The sequence below is a fragment of the Podarcis muralis genome, chromosome 3, assembly GCF_964188315.1.
Source record: "Podarcis muralis chromosome 3, rPodMur119.hap1.1, whole genome shotgun sequence".
In the NCBI taxonomy this organism is placed as follows: Eukaryota; Metazoa; Chordata; class Lepidosauria; order Squamata; family Lacertidae; genus Podarcis; species Podarcis muralis.
In genome coordinates, this window is record NC_135657.1 from 74,406,163 (window position 1) to 74,427,530 (window position 21,368).

Consider the following 21,368-nt stretch of genomic DNA (forward strand, 5'->3'; position numbering starts at 1 on the left):
AAGTTTAAATGGGAAACTAAAGCCTCTATAAAGCTAAGTAGCCTAAACACTGTTTCTGCAGATTGCATCCTCCCGCCATTTCTTTGCTTTCAGAAGGTCTTGATGGGAAGACTCTGCTGAATCAAAGCAGCAGCAGCAGCAAGGATGAAGGTGATCTTCTGCATCATCTCCCTGCTGTTCTGAAGTGTCCCCAAGCTATTGAGGGCAGAGGTTTTTTGTCGGGAAAGCACCAATGATCACCTTGATCCCTGTTCTTCTGACCCAAGCCTGAATCAAATATGCTGAATCAAATAACATTCTGTCAGCTAACCGATACCAACTGAATATAACCCTGAGGCACTTGTTTTCCTTGCACAATTGTTTCCTTTGTTTAGGTATTTTGATTTTGTTTTGAGTGTATCTGCTGAATTGTTGTTGGGTTTTTTAAAAAAAACACAACAACAACACCAGTTTGATTTTCCAAGGCTTTGAGGTCTTAGTGTTTTGGGAATGGTGTAATTTTGCAGGAATGAAGCCCCTTCACTGTTTTGTCTCTGATGAAGAATGAGTAGGTCATATTTGAGAATGAAAGAACCATAGAGCTAATTCATATGTTACATTATGGAGAAGATGGGGGAAAGCAGAGGGACTGTTTTCCCTGCATATGTTGCAGCATGCAAAGGAAGAGACTCTTAGTTCACATTTGCTGAAGTAATAAAATTCGCAGGCAGGATGGAGGCAGGGTTTTTAGGGGCAGATCAGGAAAAGGTAGTGCTTAATCCCTCCTACACTTGCCAAGTCTCCTCTGAAATTAGCTCTCAGAGGCTCATCCTCCAGCTGGGCTTAATTTGCATTTCTGAACTCAGTTGGCACAAACAAACAAAACTGACTAAAAACAGTTAAGCATTTTACATATCTGCCAATCCTTTATTGCAGACATCTCCCCATCCCCAACACACTCCCATCCCATTACAAACAGGGGGGTTGGATCGCTATGATTGTCTTGCAACATGTAGTTTGACTCTGTGTACTAGAACTTAGGTCTGAAATAAAGCAGTGGGTCGGGACTGCAGCTTAGTAGCAGAGCATGTGCTGTTAATGCAGAATATTTTTAAGTTCAACCCTGTTATCCTGGTTGAAAGAGTAAGTTAGCAGGCAATGGAGAAGCACTCTGCCTGAGCGAGACAAATAGTCTATCATGGTCATAGAACAAACATTCTCTTCCTCCCTAGGGAATGAAGGAAGAGTATGTGATGGAGACTTAATTGCACTATGTAGCTGCCAATAAGCTACCATGCTGGAAAGCCAAAATGCATTTCCTAGATGTAAGGAATCCCCTCTGTGAAGGCAGGATAATAGGATGGTCGGATTTCTTAGCTGTGCGTGTGTTCCATCACAATCAGTCAGGTCCCTGTGATGTGCAGGAAAAGGAAAACACTTGGTTTTTGTTTCATTTTGCTTTATATCACAATTTTTTTTTTCATTTTTCAGAATTGAATATTTTCTTAACAAATTGTCAATCAGCTTTCACTACACAGGGGTAGGGAATCTGATCTAGCCAGAGGGACAGATACTCACCTCCCCTAACTCCCATGGGCCATTTTGGTAGGTGAACATTGTCACATGGTTTGAAATAAAGCTGTGCAGGCAAAGGCACAAGGGTTTTGTAATAATTTTATAATGTGGCTATTATTGGGGAAATATTGGAAAACTAATAAAAATTATTCCTGGCCCCCCCCCCCGGAAAGGCACAAGGGTTTTGAAGATGCTACTGATTGGTGGTACCTGCATACCTCACTTTCAGCAGGGGGTCATGCCTGTGCCATACCTGAAACTCTGTATGACATCAGGTGTGTGTGGCTTATGGCCCTAATCTGGCCTGCAGCCTGGATGTTCCCCATGCCTGATTTATACCTCACACTTTGACAGAATCGCCTGTTAAAATGGGCAATGAAATGTGGGGGGGAAGAGAAAATTATGAACAGGATTGCTGTGTGCTAATGAGGCATGCTAGCTGAAAGTTGTCATACCTGATTAAGGAGCTTATTGGCATCAGTCAAAGCTGACACTGGAGTATTGGAGTTGATATAACCATGATTAGTGAAATGAATTAGAGCAAAGAAAGCAGGATAATAATATGGAATTTCTCTCCTGTTTAAAACATTTAAATCATTATTTAAACTTGCAGACTGAGAAGCTAATTATGTATTTTACAATACAAGTGTTGGATTTCACAAAGCACACAAGCTGTTCCTCCTCTTTTGTTCTGGAGGCTAAAAATGTGCTTTGTGTAGACAGACTTTTTGTTGTTGTTTAGTCATTTAGTCGTGTCCGACTGTTCGTGACCCCATGAAGCAGAGCACGCCAGGCACTCCTATCTTCCACTGCCTCCTGCAGTTTGGCCAAACTCATGCTGGTAGACAGACTTACTTACCCTAGAAAAATGTACTGGAATACTGTTTTGATGCTGCTTTTTATCAGTATACCATAATATGCTTTATTCTGATGACTTTCCTCCATCTTATCCATCCTTCTTTGCACTTTCTCCTCTCTGCTCCCTTATGTCCTTTTATCTTTGGATATGTTTGCTGATTATTATACAAATATAGGTGCAAGCCTTAATCATTTTAATTGGCTGGTAAACTATTAAAGCTTATACCCAGTTAAACAACTATGCATCTTCAGCAGAGTCACATTTTGTTACCATCTTTACTATTCTAGTTCTACATCCACCACAGTTTCTGGTCTCACCCACTTCTGGCATGCAATAGTTGAGATGTCACAAGAAAACTCTGCTATCCTCCGTTTTCTTGACATGGTTTTTTCTGTACTGATGGGTTTAAATTGAGGGTGAGCATCTTCCCTGACTTCTGGTTTTATGTGGATATCTGGATGAAGAGAGCTTCAACGTCTTTTTTGTTTTTGTTTTCAAAAATATTTCTGTCGTAATGTTACCGTGAGCATGTTACATGTTCAGTGACATGGAACATTTTCCAGCTCGAACAGAGATAGCTGGTCTCAGTGATCCATTCAGAATACAGCTGTTAGATTAACCAGGAGAGAGCCATTATGAGCACATTGTACTTCACAAGGTATTCTTTTGTGGGCTCCCCCTCTATCTGAAATGTGGCAGGTGGCTACCTGGGAGAAGGCCTTTTCTGTGCTGATGCCCAGCTCTAAAATTTCTCTCCCCAGAGAATGCTAGCCTGGCAATCTGGTGCCTTTCTACCATGAGGTGAATGCATTTTTTATTTCACTGGGGTTTTAACTTTTTAACTCCAGTTGATCTGTATGTGGATGCTGCTTTTATAAGGGTGCTGTTTTTCACTTAATTTAATGCATTAGTAACTTTATGATGATTTTAACACTTTATTGTAAGTTGTCCAGATAGTGTATTTCAAAGGTGGGATATAGGAATTTTGTAGTTACTAAGTGAAATTTTAGGACTCCTGCAAAGACAACTTCAGTGTGCTATCAGGCTGATTTTTGCTCTTGAATATACTGGGATGGTCATGTGCGCTCCTGCAGTCCAGTTGATCTGCACCCTCAGACTTTCTAGATGGTCATGTAGAATCTGTAGCAATCTGTGCGTGATCCATAGCTTTTTACAGAAAGACTATAACTTTTCATGCCAAAAAAAGTTCCCAATTTTGGGGAATGGCTTTGGGCATGCTTACGTTGCAATATAGCACTAGGTTGTCCTGGCAGTGTGCCAAATTAGGTTTCCTTTTTTTGTGACATGATTCCCTTTAATGCATTCTTGGGAGCAGGGAAGTGGGTAGAAATGAGCACAGGTTTAGCATAGCAATAGCAGCCTTTAGAATACTTCTTTCTTGCATTGCAATCCGGTGTATACTGAGAAGTATACATTCAATGGAACTCAATCCCAGGTAACACGACATAGGATTGGAACCTAAATATCTATATCCATACTCTTAAATGTTGCACTTTTGTTAGCTGATACTAATTTTTTAATTGACCAGCGGTTTTGGACTTCTGCTCGCATTTATTCTATGCTTACCCAGTGATTGAACTAGTTCTGGAGTAGTTCCTAATACTAATCTGGGCACCACTGAAGAAGGTGTGGGAAGAAATTACATGGACAGAGAGAAATGTAAGTTGACAGTCAAAATATTGACAGTTAGCCCATTTCTATTTGGCCATGCCCTAATACGAAAACCAGATTGAAATGTCTTGCATGAGTTTCAATTCATTAACCAAATGTGACACTTTATTTCCTGGCTGTTTCTGTGCTGAGAGAACTGAAGTGGTGTAATAGTGATATAAATGAAAACTCTTTGCAGTGCTGCTCACTGAGAATAGAAAACATGGCTGTAGAAAGGTATTCTAAAACTCCTTTAAAAATGAAATGGTTTTCCAGTGTCACGAAATGAATATGCTATGACTATCTGTGAAGCTTACCACGGTCACTGTAAGAAAGAAGAGATGGCAAAACTAATTATGATTATCCCAACCCAGCGTGGGCTAGTGGCATAGAAATGTGCATTTCCCATGGACAAACTATATACCCAGCTTCACTGTACTGCTCATTTTGCCCCAATTGTATTGCCTAGATCAGGGATGTCAAACAGGTCAATCGTGGGGTGTCCCTGTTCGATCCCAATCACATTGACTCTACCTCCCCCTGAAGCTCAACAACTTTGGCTCTTCCTCCCCCCCAAAAAAGCTCAACACCTCTGGTCAATCCAATGGGTAGAGTACCAGAAAGACAGTTGAATTGGAAAGAGAATGTAGAGGTTTCCGAATACTTTGGGGACTTGCCCAAGTACGTAGAAACGTATTTACTCAGTCAAGAACTGAGCATTTCTCTAGGTGCCATGTTGAATATGTCAAAAGAAAATAATAAAGTAGGGTGGTAGACATGGGTATGCTTAAGACCTAACAGTTTGTCACAGGGATGGGAAATATGTGGCCCTCCAGATGTTGGACTCACAGCTCCCATTATCTCTAGTCATCATTTCCAGAGCTTAGGAATGGTGCAAGTTGTAGTCTAACAACTGGAGGGCCATAAATTCGCTATCCGTGGTTTACCATATCCTGAGGGCAGGTTGGGGAAGGTAACGTGAAAAGAGTATCTTACAACCATAATCAATATCCCACTTTTGGAAGCTCAACATTTCAAATCTAATTCTAAACTGTTTGAAGCTTAAAAGGTCCTTCTTCAGACTTTATATATTTTCCCTTCTCCTCGGCACACCTCCCATTATCCCTGACCATTGGCCATACTTGCTGGGACTGATAGGCATTGGATTCAAACAGCATCTGGGTGGCTACATGTTAGCCACACCTGCTCTTGCCCAAATCTCCTTCTCAACTATCCTATGCAGCAAATGGAGGGGAGGAACAGACAACCCCTCATTCATCCACCCCATGCCTTGGCACTTAGTGCTACAAGGCAATTCGGTTACAGTGTTAGAATTCTAGGCAAGATGAGCAGTAAACTACTCATCTTGCCTCAGAGATGAAACAACTCACACAACTGCACTTAGAGGAGGAAATATTCGGACTGTTTGTTCTCCTTTCCTCACAGGAGCCTAAATTCTTAGTCATAAATCTGAAAACGAGCAGCATTGTCTAGCAAGACATGCAGTGTTCTTCTAACTTTGGGTCCAGTCCATCAGACACTGGCACTGTTTTTCTCCCTCAGTTTGTTTAAATGGTGTTTGTGTCAGAGTCCTATTGAAATTCAATGCTGGAGACTGCTCAGCAGCTGTGCTCAATGTGTTCACACTGTCTTCAGAATAACAATATACAGAACTCCGCATTTAATTCACGTCGTTATTTAGAGTGCCATCAGCAACTTTTAATTACAACATGCAGCCGTAAAAGAGCTTTACGCTTAGCGCCGAATGTGTCTAAATACTTTAAAACTGAAGAAGAAGAAAATATGCATCTGTTTTATTTTAAATTGTGACAGCAGGGCTGTGGTACAAGAAAGTGTGTGATCGCAGCAGTACCAGTTTAGCTTTGGCAAATTAGCTAAGTAGCTTGCGTTTGTAGCATTTCACACCTTTAAATTCTTAATATGCCTTGCTAAATATATTTCATCACAGTTTGCTAATTAATGTTCTATGAAAATTACAGCTGCTAATTTTCGTGGTTGACATGGCTCATTTCAAAGTGGTAATAAGTTACATCTGTAGTGGTGTGATGGCATTTTATAAATGCTGGTTGTACACACACTATTTGGAGTTAGAGTGGGTTCATTAAAGGCCACCATCATTACTTACAAAGACTTAGAAGTCAGTATCTTCCCTGTACACAGTGTATTGTGACTAACATGTCCATCTTTTTCTACATCAGGCAACCAGATGCTTGTGACGGGGATGATTCCCTTTCCCTTGCTTGTGAGAGATGCAGGGACAATTGACTGGCTACGACTGCTGGCCTGTAGCTTTCGGCTTTTGATTTGTTCTTTTGTCACTAGCTATTCTCATTTTCTCAGGCAAGTCAGTCTAAAAGTTAACATAATTGGAAACCACATTTTCTACTGCATTAAACCTCCGCATTTAATAGGGAAGGGTCAAAGTTCGGTGACGGAGCACACGCTCCCCGTTCCAATCTCTGCAGGTAGGCCTAGGAAAAGCGCTTTGAAATCTAGATGAGCTGCTGCTATTCAGTTAAACAAAACTCAGCTAAATTGACCAGTGGTCTGACTCTGACAGCTTCCTACGCTCTAGGTTAAGCCTCCTTGAGCATCATTTGGTGAAAAGGTGGGATATAAATTTAACAAACAAATAATCTGGTGGAATAATCTAGTAGTTGGGAACATTTGTTTCCCCTCTGTATATTCTGCAGTATATGGATCTTGTAGGGTGTTTGGAAGTCCCTTCAAACTATCCCTGGAATCCAACTGTAGCCAAAGCTCCAATGCAGCAATAGCTCTAAAAATCTTATTGTAGAGCCTCTTGAAAGTTGTTAGCTATCTTAGCAAGATTGTTAGCTATTGTTAGGGTATTGTTAGCTATCTTAGCAAGATTGTTAGCTATTGTTAGGGTAGATTGTTAGCTGTCTTGGCCATAAGGGCAGTGACAGTACTTTCAGTAAGGTTCGTTTGGATAAAGAGGGATTTGCCTGGCAAGTGGACAAAAGCAGAAGATTTCTGCCTCTATTTCCACAGATAGAGTGTTGCAGCATCTATAAACATTTTATTAGATTACATAGCATAGGCAAAGAGATTTATTAGCTGTCTTCTATTTTTGAAAAACAAACACACACACACACACACACACACACACACACACACACATGCTGGTTCTGTTTTGTATACATTCATTTAGATCAGCCTACACATTTAAAAGAGAACGTAGGGCAACTCCAACTGGTTTCCTTAGATTTATTTGTTTCCTAATTTAAATTTGTTTTTTGTTTTTTATTAAATGTCTATACCACCCTTTTATCCAAGGATCACAAGGCAGGTTGCAATATAGAAACAAAAAAATACATAACACAGTAACAAACAAAACAATAACCACTACCACCTTTAGCAGTACAAAGGTAAAAGTAGTATAGATCTGGTATAGCATTTAGTAGTATAGGTGACTGTGCACTTGCGTATGCTTGTGTGTGGAGAAAGATACACATGGCATTTTACAGGATCCTGGATGAAAAATTAACACACGTTACACCTTTCAAACAACATTTAGACTTAGCTGATTGTACTAAAGCTTGTTTTAAAATTTGACCATGTTTTATCAGTAAATGCAGTTGTATCAGTAAATACATTAGATGCTTAGGTTTCAGTAGAGTGATAATGTGAAAGATTTGTATAAATGTGTGTGTGCCTGTGTGCAAGCATACACACATCAACTTCATTAGAACTTTCAGGGCATCCATTCACATTGGTTGGCAGAAGGCAACAACAGAAACAAAAAAGCAGTACCAACTTACATAGTCTTTTACCACAAAATATGTGATGGCTAGTAGCTTAGAAAAATTTTCTTTAAAAGTTAGCCAGTTGCATAAGGGAAGCTATCAATGACTATTAACAATAGGTAGTGAATAATAGAGTGTCCATGTTCCGTTTCAGTATGCTGACTAGCAAAACAGTTCTATCAGGCCCTTCCTCCCAAAGGAGCCCAGGGCAGCAAACAACAAGTAATAAAACAATAAAAACATCTTACCATTGGCAACTCTGGAAGTTGTACTCCAAAGCATGTGGAGAGCACCAGGTTGGGGAAGGTATTGCTATTATAAAGGCCACATTGAATAAATTATTTAACCAGTAGGCACCATTTTCAAGTGTAGCAAGAAAAATTCAGTCCTAAATTAGCTAATAAACAAAAGCTCATTATATTTCCCCCCCTTTAAGTTACATGAGAGTATGCCTCCTTTTTTTAACATCTAAAGCTGCACCTTCTGTATAGTAGCTGAAGCCTGATTAGAATTGTTCCCATTTATAAGGTAGTTCTTGAATTTGAAGTTATATAGGAAGTCCTGCTTTAATGGGTATCAGTTCGCTTTTCTAGTTACAGAACGAGGAAGGTAATGTTTTTTGCATGTCCTTGAAACCTCAGATTTATTATTTCCAGTCTGGTGATTTATCACTTCTACTACAGGGATGCAAATATACAACAGATAACTTCTCTCAAATCTCAGCAATAAGTGCCAGGCAGGGAACATCTAGGAAGTTACTCTGAATTTCAGGTGGACATGATTAATCCTGCAGTGTTAATACAAGAAATGGTGGGATATTTAAAGAAGTTTATGGATACAATCATCCTTTTAACTACACACACTGCCCAGTAAGCGTTAATCATATGTAGTCCTTGCAGGGCAAAATATATCGGATGGTGGGAGGAAATTCCCTGATTAAGTGATGAAGGTTTGTTGGCCTTAATGTCCTCTGGGGACTTGCCAGTCTACCAGCCACAGCCTTGACTGCTAGATTCCCTACTGGAAGGTACAGAGGGATTTCCAGTGCTATGCTAAGGCCAGCTGAGCAGGTCAGTGCATGATGCGTCAGTGAGAGAAGTTCCAGGTGCACAACTTTCTCAGGGATTGGTGCTGCTGTTCTTTTTAGATAAGAAATAAGACATAGAGATCTCAGCTGTTTTTAAGTTAGTTGGGGCTGTGGTCTTTTAGATCTGCATTGTTTGAGAGGGGATGTTTAATCAGATTAAAATCTACTTCCCTTCCAAACCTACCAAGAAGCTGGCCTCAGAATGATAGTGTTGCCACACTTTGCTTTGGATGTCTGCCTCTTACACATCTGCAAAGTTCTTCTTATTTGTGAAGGAAGCTCTTTTGAACAGTGTTCGAAACTCCCGTTCTAGGTGCATTTTGTGGCAAGGACTTTCATTAGGACAAGCAGTTTCTAAGCTGTGGATGCAGTACTGCGCCTAAGATTTCAGATTAAAACTGCAAAATGGAAGGAAAGGAGGACCTTTTTCTGCCTCCCCCCTTCCAGCTACTTTCTGAAGACTGGAGAAGAGACCCTCTTAAGAATATTAGGGGGGTGAGCAGGGTCAGGAGTAGACCATGTGAAAAATGAACAGATACTTTAGATGCAGTTCATTTATTTTCATCTTATAAAAAAGTATGCCTAGACATTCCGTTGTTGCCCCCATAACCTAGGTTTAAGGTGCTGTTTAGCTCCTAGCCTTCATATCTCAGTTTCTAACACTGCTTTTGAATAACTCATAAGTTTTAGCTGAAATGTTTTGCTAAGGCAAAGTGGGAAACTTAAGGCGTGGAGACTGAATTCTGCCCTCTAGGCCTCTCCCCAGGCCATACCTCTTACTGACCCTGCTCCATGCCCTCCTTGAATTCTTTTTCCTGGCTAGAATGTGTCCTTGGATTGTATTGATGATACTTCTTATGTGCTTGAATGGAGGTAGGTAGGGGTGTATTGTATGTATGGCCTGAATATAGCCTACTGTAGAAAGGTAAGGGCCACATTGGATAGCTCAGAATGAGATCAGAGGAAAGTGGCTTGAGTCCAGGGTGCTTTGTAACGCAAAATGGCAGTGGAATTCTGCTCTGGCAAGAATAAGCTTGTCTTCATTGGTTTACAAACTTGTTATTAGCCATTTATTTTTGTTTGTTTCATTTGGTTTGGTTTTTAAAAAATCAATAAAAAATAAAAATGTGTCTGCTCCTTTTGTCTTTGTCAGATGCTTGTGACCACTCCAGAGAAATGGGATGTTGTGACAAGGAAGAGTGTTGGAGATGTAGCCCTCTCCCAACTTGTGAAGCTCCTTATTCTTGATGAAGTGCACCTTCTACATGAAGACAGAGGACCAGTGCTGGAAAGTTTAGTGGCACGCACCTTACGTCAGGTATATGCAAAACCCTTTTTGGAGCAGCCAGATTAAACATTAGAATGAACATGGAGAAGTCAAATAATTCTAGTTGGTTCCTTCATTGTGCCTAAGCTGCCTCCAGATCATGTAGCTGTCAATTAAGGCTGCTGTGAAAGACAACAGAGAGAGGAAGGATGAAAATGTGTAAATCTGGAAACTTTCTGTTTTGGTAACATGAATAAAATAAGGAATAATTCAAAATCTATCACATAATTCCTAAAATAAGACACTCATAAGTATTTTTTTTATTGAATTGTTATACAAATACAAATGAAACAAAGTATAAAAACATTTCAATTGAATACAAAAAAGAAGAGTAAAGAAAGGGGGGAAGACAAAAAGAAACAAAAGAAAACAGCAAAGCAGAGCAAATGCAAAAAGTCAGAACATAAGCATACATCAGGGTTACTAGAATAGACATCCCAGAATGTCATTTTTCTACAGAGATGCTGACCCTTCTGGGGTGAATCTCTTTTTATTATACTTTTGGTTTTTTTACTTCCGTCAACCTCACGGTGGTTCATTTTTTATAAGTAAAGCAATTTCTCTGTATTTCAATAAATTCCTCATCTTGGTATAAGGAGACATTTTCCTACTTAAGGGTTTATTCTAAACACAACCAAATCTTGGTTGTTGAACCTTGACTCGATAGGTAGGTATTTAGGCATTCCCATTCCTTCTGGACTATTTTATTTGACTTATTCCTTAAGGCTTCAGTCAACTTAGCGAGTTCCAAGTACTTGCTCAGCTTTTGTAGCCATTCTTCTCTAGTTGGTATATGATCACCCTTCCAGTACTTGGCTATTAGTACCTGGCTCCCATCACTACATAGAAAAAATAGTTTTAATATTTCTTTTGGGATATTGTCAGTTAGAATCCCAAGAAGGAATGATTCCTTTTTTTTCTTTTTGTGAAATGTGATTTTTAGTAATTTTTTCATTTCCTCGTAGATCATGTCCCAGAATTTTTTTTATTTCTGGGCACGACCACTACATATGAAAGAAGGTTCCCACTTGTAGTTTACATTTCCAACATTTGTTATTATGGTTTTTGTTGATTTTGGCCAATTTTGCAGGAGCTAGGTACCCTAAGTATTTTTTAACAAAAAACTATATGCCTCTTGCTGGGCTCTCTGAAGCAGACAAATTATTCCTATCTTGGAGTTATAGGACCTTATTTAAAATTAAAAGGCTGATTCCTGCAGTCTAGTACAGAGGTCTGTATCCTGTCTACTTGTTCCATCAGTGCAATGGTTTATGCTTGTGCAATGCAACTTTCCCCGTCTTTTTACCCCCCCCCCCTTTTTTCCCCCACTAATCTGTTCTGGGGTTAAGCACTCCTCTCTGTTGGTGGAGTTCCATTGGGCAACAGTAAATCCTTGCGCTGACAGAACAAGGTACTTAGTGCTGCTTTGGGTACAACCCAGGATACAACTCACAGTGGTGTATACACCATCATGGCATATAGACTTATCACATAAATTCAAAAATTTAAACATAGCTAACGGTGCTAAAAATAGTTGGTTTTAATATTCTAATAACAAACATTGGGAGTTCAAGGCATATAATTCTTAGCAGAAGTTACTCTGTCTAGATTATACCTTACATCAGACAACTGGGAACTTGTTGGCAATGAAATATAATAGGACTGCTAATGCCATTGCTCCTGGCCCACGTGTCTAAGGTCCAAGGACGATGGGAATTGTAGCTGAATATCTGGAAGTATTAATACTGTGGTTGAAATTCAGTGTTACACTGTTACAAATGTTCCATAGCAGCTTGTCAGCTGGATCCATTCCCTTACCCCGTGTACTATTCTGGGGTTTTCCTGATCCCTCTTACAAATTGGGGAGGGGGGTGTTGGGGGTGCACAGGAGAGGAAGAGAGGGGATCAAGCCCCATTGTGCAGGGCTTCTGCAGAATCCTGTCTGTGATTTCATATGTGAAATTGAACAGTTCTTGACACGTGGAACCCTCAGAAAATACTTAAACATTGGTTAAGAAACATTAATGTCATTACACACTGAATATAACACAGGTGTGAAAATGAAATCCTCTGGTCAAAGATGTTAGCTAAAGTGGTGCTTAAATTTTTCAGCAATTCTTTGTTTAAATATTGGAAGAGTGGCAATACTCAAGGGTTGGGGTTTGTTTTTTTTTTGCATTCTACTGTGAATTAGAGCAGTATATGAGATGATTGTTGGGGTTTGGAGGATAGCTGTCTTTTTGATGTGCTTTGCTGAGCTCAGATTTTGGTCCCTTCAACTCAGGGGTCAAGTTACATATCTCGCAGGGTAAAAGCTGATGTGACCTTAGCTAAAAGGGTATAAAACACGAATGCACATTATGCACTTTGTGAATTCTAAAGGTTCCTTTTACAAGATATTTAAATTGAATTGACAAAACTTTTTTTAGTGGAAAAAGGCTTTGAGCTTTGCTCATATGCTGTGGATACAACATCAAAAGACTCTTCTGAAACTAATTGTAGCTTTGATGTTTAAAATTGTGCATTCCTGAAAATAACAGGGATGTAAGATGAAAATGCTTAAATGTTTAAAATAGAAAGAAGTTAAATAAAAAACCATGCAGTTCAGTAATATCTACTTAGCAAATTAGTGCACTTTAAATTTCTAAGTTTCTGGTCATCATTTGGCTGGTGCATTGATGACTACCTTTTCTGACTTAGACATTTTGTCTAAATTAGTGATGGTAAAAGTCTCCCACCACCCACTCCCCCCCCCCTTCTCAGTTTGAAATTGGCTTCTTTTTCCTAAACTCTATTGGAGTAGTCTGGGAGAAAAACTCAGCATTTTTGTGAGCCTCTGTCCAGGTTTGCAATAAGAACAAAGGAGTTCCACATCAGCCCCCTGTACCCCACACCAATTCCCAAATCCTACGCTTGAGAAAGGGGGAAGATTTGTGGTGGTAGGGGGTTAAGCAGCAATGGTGGAAACAGAAGCCTTCCTCTTTCAGAAATTTAGCTCTTCCCTTCCATTGCTTCGATTTTGTTAAGGCAGCGAACGCTTCTGATTATAGAATCATAGAATTTACATCTACTTTGAAGCCCCATAGATTCACCTTTTTTGTAGGGTTTTCTATTCCCTAAATAGGCACCTGCACCATTGTCCCTTTATTACGCTGCTTCTCTTTTTGACTTCTCCTGCGTTCTCCCTCATTAGTGGTGTGTTGCTGCTGTTCATTGCATTACTCATTCAGCGATCAATTTGTCAAAGCCAGCGGGTGTCTCTGGACGTTGACCCCATAAGAAAGCCAGAAGCGGTGGTGCGCTCATTGAAATAGGACATTCAATTTGTATTAATTTCAGTGCAAATGCTTGGTGTGGAATCCAGTGTGGCACTACGGCAATCATTCCATCAGTGCAAGGATTTCTGCATCAGCATTGGAATGTTTTTACCTTCTTGTCTCTCACCCTAAGTCTTTTCTAGGTGTTCCCTGAACTCTCTGGGGCAGGTTTGGGGAGGGGATGGGGGGGGGAGTCCTACTGAACACATGGAAATCCTTATGCTGATGGGACATAATAGTAGAATATTGCCCATGCTCTCTATACATATTCTAACCCTTCCTCTGTCTATCATCCTTGGCCTTTTACTTAAACAATCTATGACCTTTTAAACTGGGGGGGGGGGTATTGTTTTTGTTGTTATGGGTATGTATGTTTGTGTTTTTCTATTGTAAACTGCCCTGTGTTCTTTGGGTGAAGGGCAATATAGAAATTTATTTCATTAAAATAAAATAAATTAATTAATTTTAAATTGCTCCATAATAAAAATGCAGAACTTTTGCTTGGTCGAATGTGTTTTGGGATTCCCTTGCATTCTGTCTGGCATTTACAGGAACCTATGTTATGGTATGCACACACCACGTACAAAAGAAATTTGATTGTCCCTTTTTAACTGTCAGGTGTGAAAGCTTCATAAAATAGGTATGGATGTTTATCCATCACAGAATACTGCAGAGTTACAAGGCTTTGAGTGTTGTCTTCACTTAGTGGGTTTCCCCTCTATTGTTTGATTTAAGATTACTATTAATAGAAGCTCAGGAGGCCAGAGTACTTTAAACACCAGAATTCATTTGTTAGAATTAACCCATATATAGCATTACTCAGTTAGGTAGTTGCCTAGTAACAAATGCATTTTTGTTCTGAATAGTTAAGGCACATATGCTTTCCAATTGGTTTTTGTGCATAACTTCTATGCTAATCATTATTGCAGTTTTGTGTCTTTACATTGTTGCAGTTAAGGATGGATAAATAATTAAACCCTGAATATTTAGTCATGATTGTAGAAATGCCTGCTTGCATAGGCCCATAACAGTCTGTGAGATGGAATTTGGTGCTCAGCTATGACCCCCTGACTCCCACTGTTGTTGTTGTTGTTGTTTGTCTTGAATAAAAGTATTTAGCATGGTGTTTCCTGATAGAGGCTTAATGGTAACAAATACTGCTGTTGTAGGACTTGAATCTCTATGTCTTCCAAAATTACAGTCCTCCATCCTATGTGTCAGTCTCCATTAACTTACGGGTGGGTGGGTGTGGGTGGGTGTGTGTGTGTGTGTATATGAGAGAGAGAGAGAGAGAGAGAGAGAGAGAGAGAGAGAGTTCTGATGTGTTCTTTCAATGTCAGGAAAGCAACATTTTTAAAAAATTTTGAAGATTGGCTGAGGGGTCAACAGTGGGAAGAAGGACTGTAGGGGTAAGTGGCAGATAGGAAATGGGCTAAGCACTGCCTCTTTCTTGCAAATTGCTCTTCCCACTGCTGCGATGCAAAGGAGAAACAGGATGGGGATTTTGGAAATGTGACTTGACCATGTAACATGGATTTCAGGCCAATGTGTGTAGCCAGAGACTGGATCAGGCTGCCCGCCAAGCAGTCACCCCCCGCCCCAATTTTGCTGAATGCTGCAAAAAGAAAAAGTAGACATGGTGCTGAGGTAGTTCAGCTCTCTGAGAGGAGTGCTAATGGACTCCTCGCTGTTCATCAGATTGATCATTTGATGAGTGGAAAGAGGGCATGATTGGAAAGTGGGGAGCTCTTTGTCCTGTGTATATGTGTGCCCAAGAGGGTTGAGTTCAAGTGTGTTGGGCTTTCTCCCACCACTGGCAGGTAAGATTTGCTGTACTCACAAAATCCAAATTAAAGATTTGCAGGCAGAAAACATTACCATGCAGACTTTTAATATATTTTTATTAAAAATAAGCTTTCATGGCAATGCTAAAAGCATTACCTGGTGGTGTTAATCGTCAGTTTGTTAATTTGTCATTCTAATACATAATGAAAAAGTTCAATTTTCAGTGAGTTTTGTTGTCTGTCTCCGTATACTCTTAACAAAACTTGGGTCATAAAAACTGTTGACCATATCTTCTGGAACCATTCTGTTGATGGCGGTGCATTCTCTCACCTGCCACTACCCCCCTTTTTCAGCTTTACAAATCTTTGCTGCAATTAGCTAAATACTAATTCCCTTAAAATAACTCAATGGTAGTATATTTGCATCATGAGGGATTAAAGTATTCAGCCGTGTCTCCAATTAACCTCATAATCTCTCTTCAGAATTCTTCCACTCCCAGTCATAGTAAATTCAGTATCAACAGCATGGTATTGCACCTATAATCACATGTTAAATTTTTAGTACATTTCAATCTATGTGGCATCTAAAGCTGCTGGAGTTGAACCTTAAAAGTGTCGTTTAATATTTGAATTTACTATCTTTATCGAAAATATCTTTCTAATTTTTAAAATGTCACATGCAGTGCCTTGATGCCATTTTAAGACATGCAGAGAGCTACTTTGAACAGTTCATAATACTGTATAGTACTGATCTCCCCCTCAAACTACTTGCAGTAAGATTAGGTGTCACTGAAAAACATTTTGGAAAGAACCATAAAAACTGCCTACACCCTTCTTTTCTTTTTCATGCACTAGTTTCAGTAATTGCAAAAATTATACGCTTCCCATATTTCCTCACACTGTTACAGTTACCTGTCAATTAGATACACCTATAAATCATGACAGGATTGCTCATTGACTCAAATCCGTTTCGGTGTTACCATCATAATGTGGAACAGCGTTGCTTTCAGACTACTTGGTATACAAATTAAATTGCTTTTTAAAAAAATCAAAAACAAGTCCTTGTTGGTTCTTTGCCTCTCTTTGTTTGTCTGTCTGTCTACTTCTGTACTCCTTTTGCAGCAGTTCAAAGTGGCTTGCATGAGATTTAAAAACAAAACAGTAAGCACAAGAACAGCACACCTATACAGATTTGAAACAGACACAAAAAAGTTTCTCCCTTGAAATAAATACGTAAGTTAGGTCCCTGGAGCAAACTGACAACCACAGAAAAGGTTGGAAAGCCTTCTACCTTATCAACACCTGTTAGACGACATGCAGCAGCATTCTGTACCAGGTGAAATTTCAAAACTGTCGGGGGTGGGGGAGTGCTGTGCAAAGTGCATTGTAGTAATCAAGCCTGAGAGATCCAGAACCATGCATCCATCTGATCTGTCTGAAAGGGGAATGCCCCCTTACTAGCCAAAGACAGATAAAGCCACTCCTAGCAACAACTTGTACGGACAACTTAGGAATCAATGCTGGATCTAGGAATATCCTCCAGGCCCTTTCCTTATTGTATCACATAGATACAATCACTCACAGGCAGACATCTCCCTCTCCAGACCACAGCCGTTCCTCCTCCTCACCTTGTTTTTTGTTTTCTGGGTTCAGTTTTAGTCTATTCTTCCCCCATCCATTTGACCCCAGTCTTCAAACACTGGCTCAGGAAACAGATACGTAGCTTCAGTAAAGTTACATAGAGGTTAAACCAGTCAATACCAAGTTTCCATAAAGTTCTGAGCACACTCAAGTGTATATCAGAATTAATGGATTTGAACATGAACTGAGAAAATCCTTGCTCTGCTTTATAAATTTAATGCCGCTAGGTTCTTTAACATCATCAACTTTGTTCAGCTTCTTTTTGTTCTGAACTCCATGTGCTTTGAAGATCTTGCTGCAAGTGTTCTCCATCTGGAGCATACAGACAGTTCTTAGCGCCACGTTTTGAGAGCGAGAGCACGTTCTGTAGATAAGTGCTGGGTCCACTGCAAGACCTATCAGGACCTACTGCAGATATCTGAGTGATGTGGCTTGCTTGTTTGTTCATTCTGGTAATTTATTAGTTGCTTTTCAGAGCTAAGATTTCACAAAGTGACCCTCAGAGAGAAATATTGCTATAGAACCACAGGCAGAGCTGGCGCAGACAAGTAAGCTACATGAGAGATAATGAAGTAGATCACAAAAATTCTTGTAAGCGAAGACAATAGTAAAAAGATACATTTTGAAAGCCTCCTTCAATGCCAGAACTGAACTGATTTGCAGTATTTCTAGAGCCTTCTGACTCGGTTGTTTAACCATGGAAGCAACTTTGCTTTGGCTTTCTAAATTGAGTTGATCTAAATCCAAAGTGGGTTTTTTGAGAAAGGACTACAAGTTCAGTTCAGGTTCTGACCACAACAACACACCCTCAAATCTTCTATTTTGAATGTGCCTCTAATTGCTGGGCCTTGGGGGTTTTGTTAGGAAAAGGAAAAACTCCTTCTGTACTACACATTGAGCAAAATATTAGAATCCACTAACACACACACACACACACACACACACACACACACACACATATATTGAAATTATTTTTATATTTTATTAAGGTAATATTAACTCTAGACTTTCATTAAAAATGTGCTAACTTAATGACATTTTCTTTTCTTTTTTACAGGTTGAATCTACCCAAAGCATGATTAGGATCTTGGGCCTTTCAGCCACTTTACCTAATTACCTTGATGTTGCTACATTTCTGCATGTTAATCCCTATATTGGACTCTTTTATTTTGATGGCCGTTTCCGGCCTGTTCCACTTGGGCAGACATTTCTTGGTATCAAGACAACCAACAAGGTACAGTTTTGCTATAAAATATTTGGAATGAGATGTTGAGACAACCATTTTTAGGAACATGTTCAAGTAGTATTTCCACATATATCTGTAGTAGTCACCATCCTTCTCATATTATCATCCCTTTGTCTCTCCCTTCTTTGTAATAGCTTCTTCAGCATTAGCTTTAGATTGACTACTACTTTGGGGTCAGGATCTTATTAAATTTTTGTTTGGTTTACAAAACTCTACAAAGTGCCCTATATGTTTCACAGACATGAAAATAAACAATATCCAGTATGTTAGCATGTGTATATTGTTCAAAGTGATTCACGTATGCTATCTTGGCAAACCTACAAGGTCCCTGTGTACCAAATGGGGATCTACAGTTTGCCATAAGAGTGAATCTTTTGCTGAGTTGAGATTTGAATTTGGAACATAGCCTGCAATTCTAATTGCACAATAGAACGTCTGACTATAGTTGCGTAGTAATAAACTATTAGTCAGTGTGCAACACTCATTGCAGGGGAGATGTGTGAATTACTGCTTCAGACTTTACCCAGCAACACAGTAATTATGATAAATAAATACATGGAAGCATGGGAATTGGTTTGGAGTTCTCTTTTCAGTTCTGCTGTCTGATTCCTATGTGTTCCTGCATAATACTACAGCAGCACAGTATTGCTGATGTTGGAAGAAATATCCAGCGTCTCAATTCCTTGGAATATTGTTGTTTCTCTTCATTAAGTTTGCATTTGAGAGTTGGATTTGAGACTTCTTTGACTCGCTCAGTAGTTTCAAATTCCCTTCCCTCCTTCATGATTACGTTTTGCCATGATAATAGAGATGGCGGTTTGCATTTTATTTCTTTGCTAGCGAGTTATTTATTTACTTTAGTCAACTACCCTTTTAGTAATGATGTGCTATGGGCAGAGTGTCAGCTATGACTATGAATTCCCTGGCTTCATTTTAAGCTGTTGCTGCCTTCATGATTGAATTATTTCCCCCTTGGAACTCAGGTAGAGCTAGCTGTGTTGCAGTGTGATCAGGAATTATGTTACTCTCCAAGTATTAATATAAATAGAGAGTTAATATCAGATTACTTCTCTGAAGCTGTCTTTTATCAATGTTAATGCATAAGAGTCAAGAGGCACAAGGGGTTCTATAGTGCAAAATGCTTGTGAAATTAAAGTTCAGGTTTCTCCAGGTAAGTTGATGGCTTCCCCATCCTCTGCTTTCATTCAGAAGGAACATGCCAAGCTCCAGAGACAGCACAAGTGACTATACAGACAGCAGTAGTTTTTTCTCTGGAGAGGATAAGGAGTCTGAGTAAGGATAGAATGCTAGAATCATATATTTGGAAGGGACCACAAATTTCTTCTGTTCCAACCCCCTGCTGTGCAGAAATCTTTTGCCCAACGTGAGGCTCAAACTCACAATCCTGAGATTGACAGTCACATGCTCTATGTCCGTGGGGCACTGAACATCTTCACACATCATGTTTCGCCTCAGCTTGTAAATTTAGTATGCAATGCTTTACACATTTACTTGACTGTAAGTCTCATTGACTTCTAGCTTACTTCTGAGCAAACATGTATAGGATTGCTCTGTTAAGTCTTCTTTTACCTCACCTCTGCAAATGATGCAAATAGCAGCTTTGCATCAGTTGATTGGTTTAACAGCAACCAGACTGCTAAGGCAGTCTGTTAACCATGAAGCTGCAAATCTTGAATATTTATTCCGTGATCCTGTAGGGCATCTGTTTGTTCCATAGTGTTGTATGCAGCTGGTAAAGCTGGTTTTGTCCATTTAAAAAATGGGGTGACTTCTAGCTCCATTGATGCTTCTGGGCTGCATCAATAGGAGTATAGCATCTAGATCAAGGGAAGTAATAGTGCCCCTGTATTCTGCTCTGGTCAGACCTCACCTGGAGTACTGTGTCCAGTTCTGGGCACCACAGTTCAAGAAGGACACTGACAAACTGGAACGTGTCCAGAGGAGGGCAACCAAAATGGTCAAAGGCCTGGAAACGATGCCTTATGAGGAACGGCTAAGGGAGCTGGGCACGTTTAGCCTGGAGAAGAGGAGGTTAAGGGGGGATATGATAGCCATGTTCAAATATATAAAAGGATGTCACATGGAGGAGGGAGAAAGGTTGTTTTCTGCTGCTCCAGAGAAGCGGACACGGAGCAATGGATCCAAACGACAAGAAAGAAGATTCCACCTAAACATTAGGAAGAACTTCCTGACAGTAAGAGCTGTTCGACAGTGGAATTTGCTGCCAAGGAGTGTGGTGGAGTCTCCTTCTTTGGAGGTCTTTAAGCAGAGGCTTGACAACCATATGTCAGGAGTGCTCTGATGGTGTTTCCTGCTTGGCAGGGGGTTGGACTCGATGGCCCTTATGGTCTCTTCCAACTCTATGATTCTATGATTTGATATTATAAGTACAAAGGGTTGCCAGGCCTTGCATTCTAGTAGGGCCTTGGAACTCACTGAAATTGTGGTGTCGTTCTGATGACTTCAGAATGTTTCAAGTGCAGCTAATGACATGGAAATAGTGACTAGAAAATCTTCACGCTACACAGATCAAGGCAAGCTGCAGACCTGATCAGGTTTGAGGAACAGAACTTCTCTAAGAAGAAATGATTTTAAGTTATTGGTGTTAATATTTGTACCTCTTTGTTTCCACGGCATCTCAATGAAAGAGAAATATGTAACAATATAATAAAAGTATGCCTTCGTCAAGCATTAGCAAAACACCATAAATTTTTAAAATTATGCTACGTTAAAGTTGGTAGCATGGGAATACTGTCTTTTACATTTTGATACTACAATAAAGCATTTCTGTTGTATTGCTCAGGTGCAGCAGCTGAATAATATGGATGAAGTTTGTTATGAAAATGTCTTGAAGCAAGTAACAGCTGGACATCAGGTATGTTTATTCATTGGCTTTTAAGTTAGAACCTGCTTGTGAATATCCACAAGGATTTATTCTTTGCACACATAAACACTTGGATTTCGTTCTATTCAGGAAACCAGCTGACTTGGCCTTTTTTGAGGTTTCTGGAGGCGGTGAAAAGCTTCTAAAAATGAAAGGTTTTCATGTAAGGAAGTCTGCACAATCAAA

The 21,368-nt window shown here is 39.7% G+C and overlaps 1 protein-coding gene across 2 annotated transcripts in view; it reads left to right on the forward strand.

Annotated features, from left to right (window-relative positions):
- The window catches only part of ASCC3 (activating signal cointegrator 1 complex subunit 3), a 205,333-nt gene that overhangs the window by 58,465 nt on the left and 125,500 nt on the right, over nt 1–21,368 (forward strand). For both annotated transcript variants that reach the window (XM_077926143.1, XM_028723051.2), the window contains 3 exons: nt 10,116–10,280; nt 18,089–18,265; nt 21,102–21,173. In XM_077926143.1, coding sequence (XP_077782269.1) covers nt 10,116–10,280; nt 18,089–18,265; nt 21,102–21,173 — 414 coding nt within the window. The remainder of the gene's footprint in view (nt 1–10,115; nt 10,281–18,088; nt 18,266–21,101; nt 21,174–21,368) is intronic.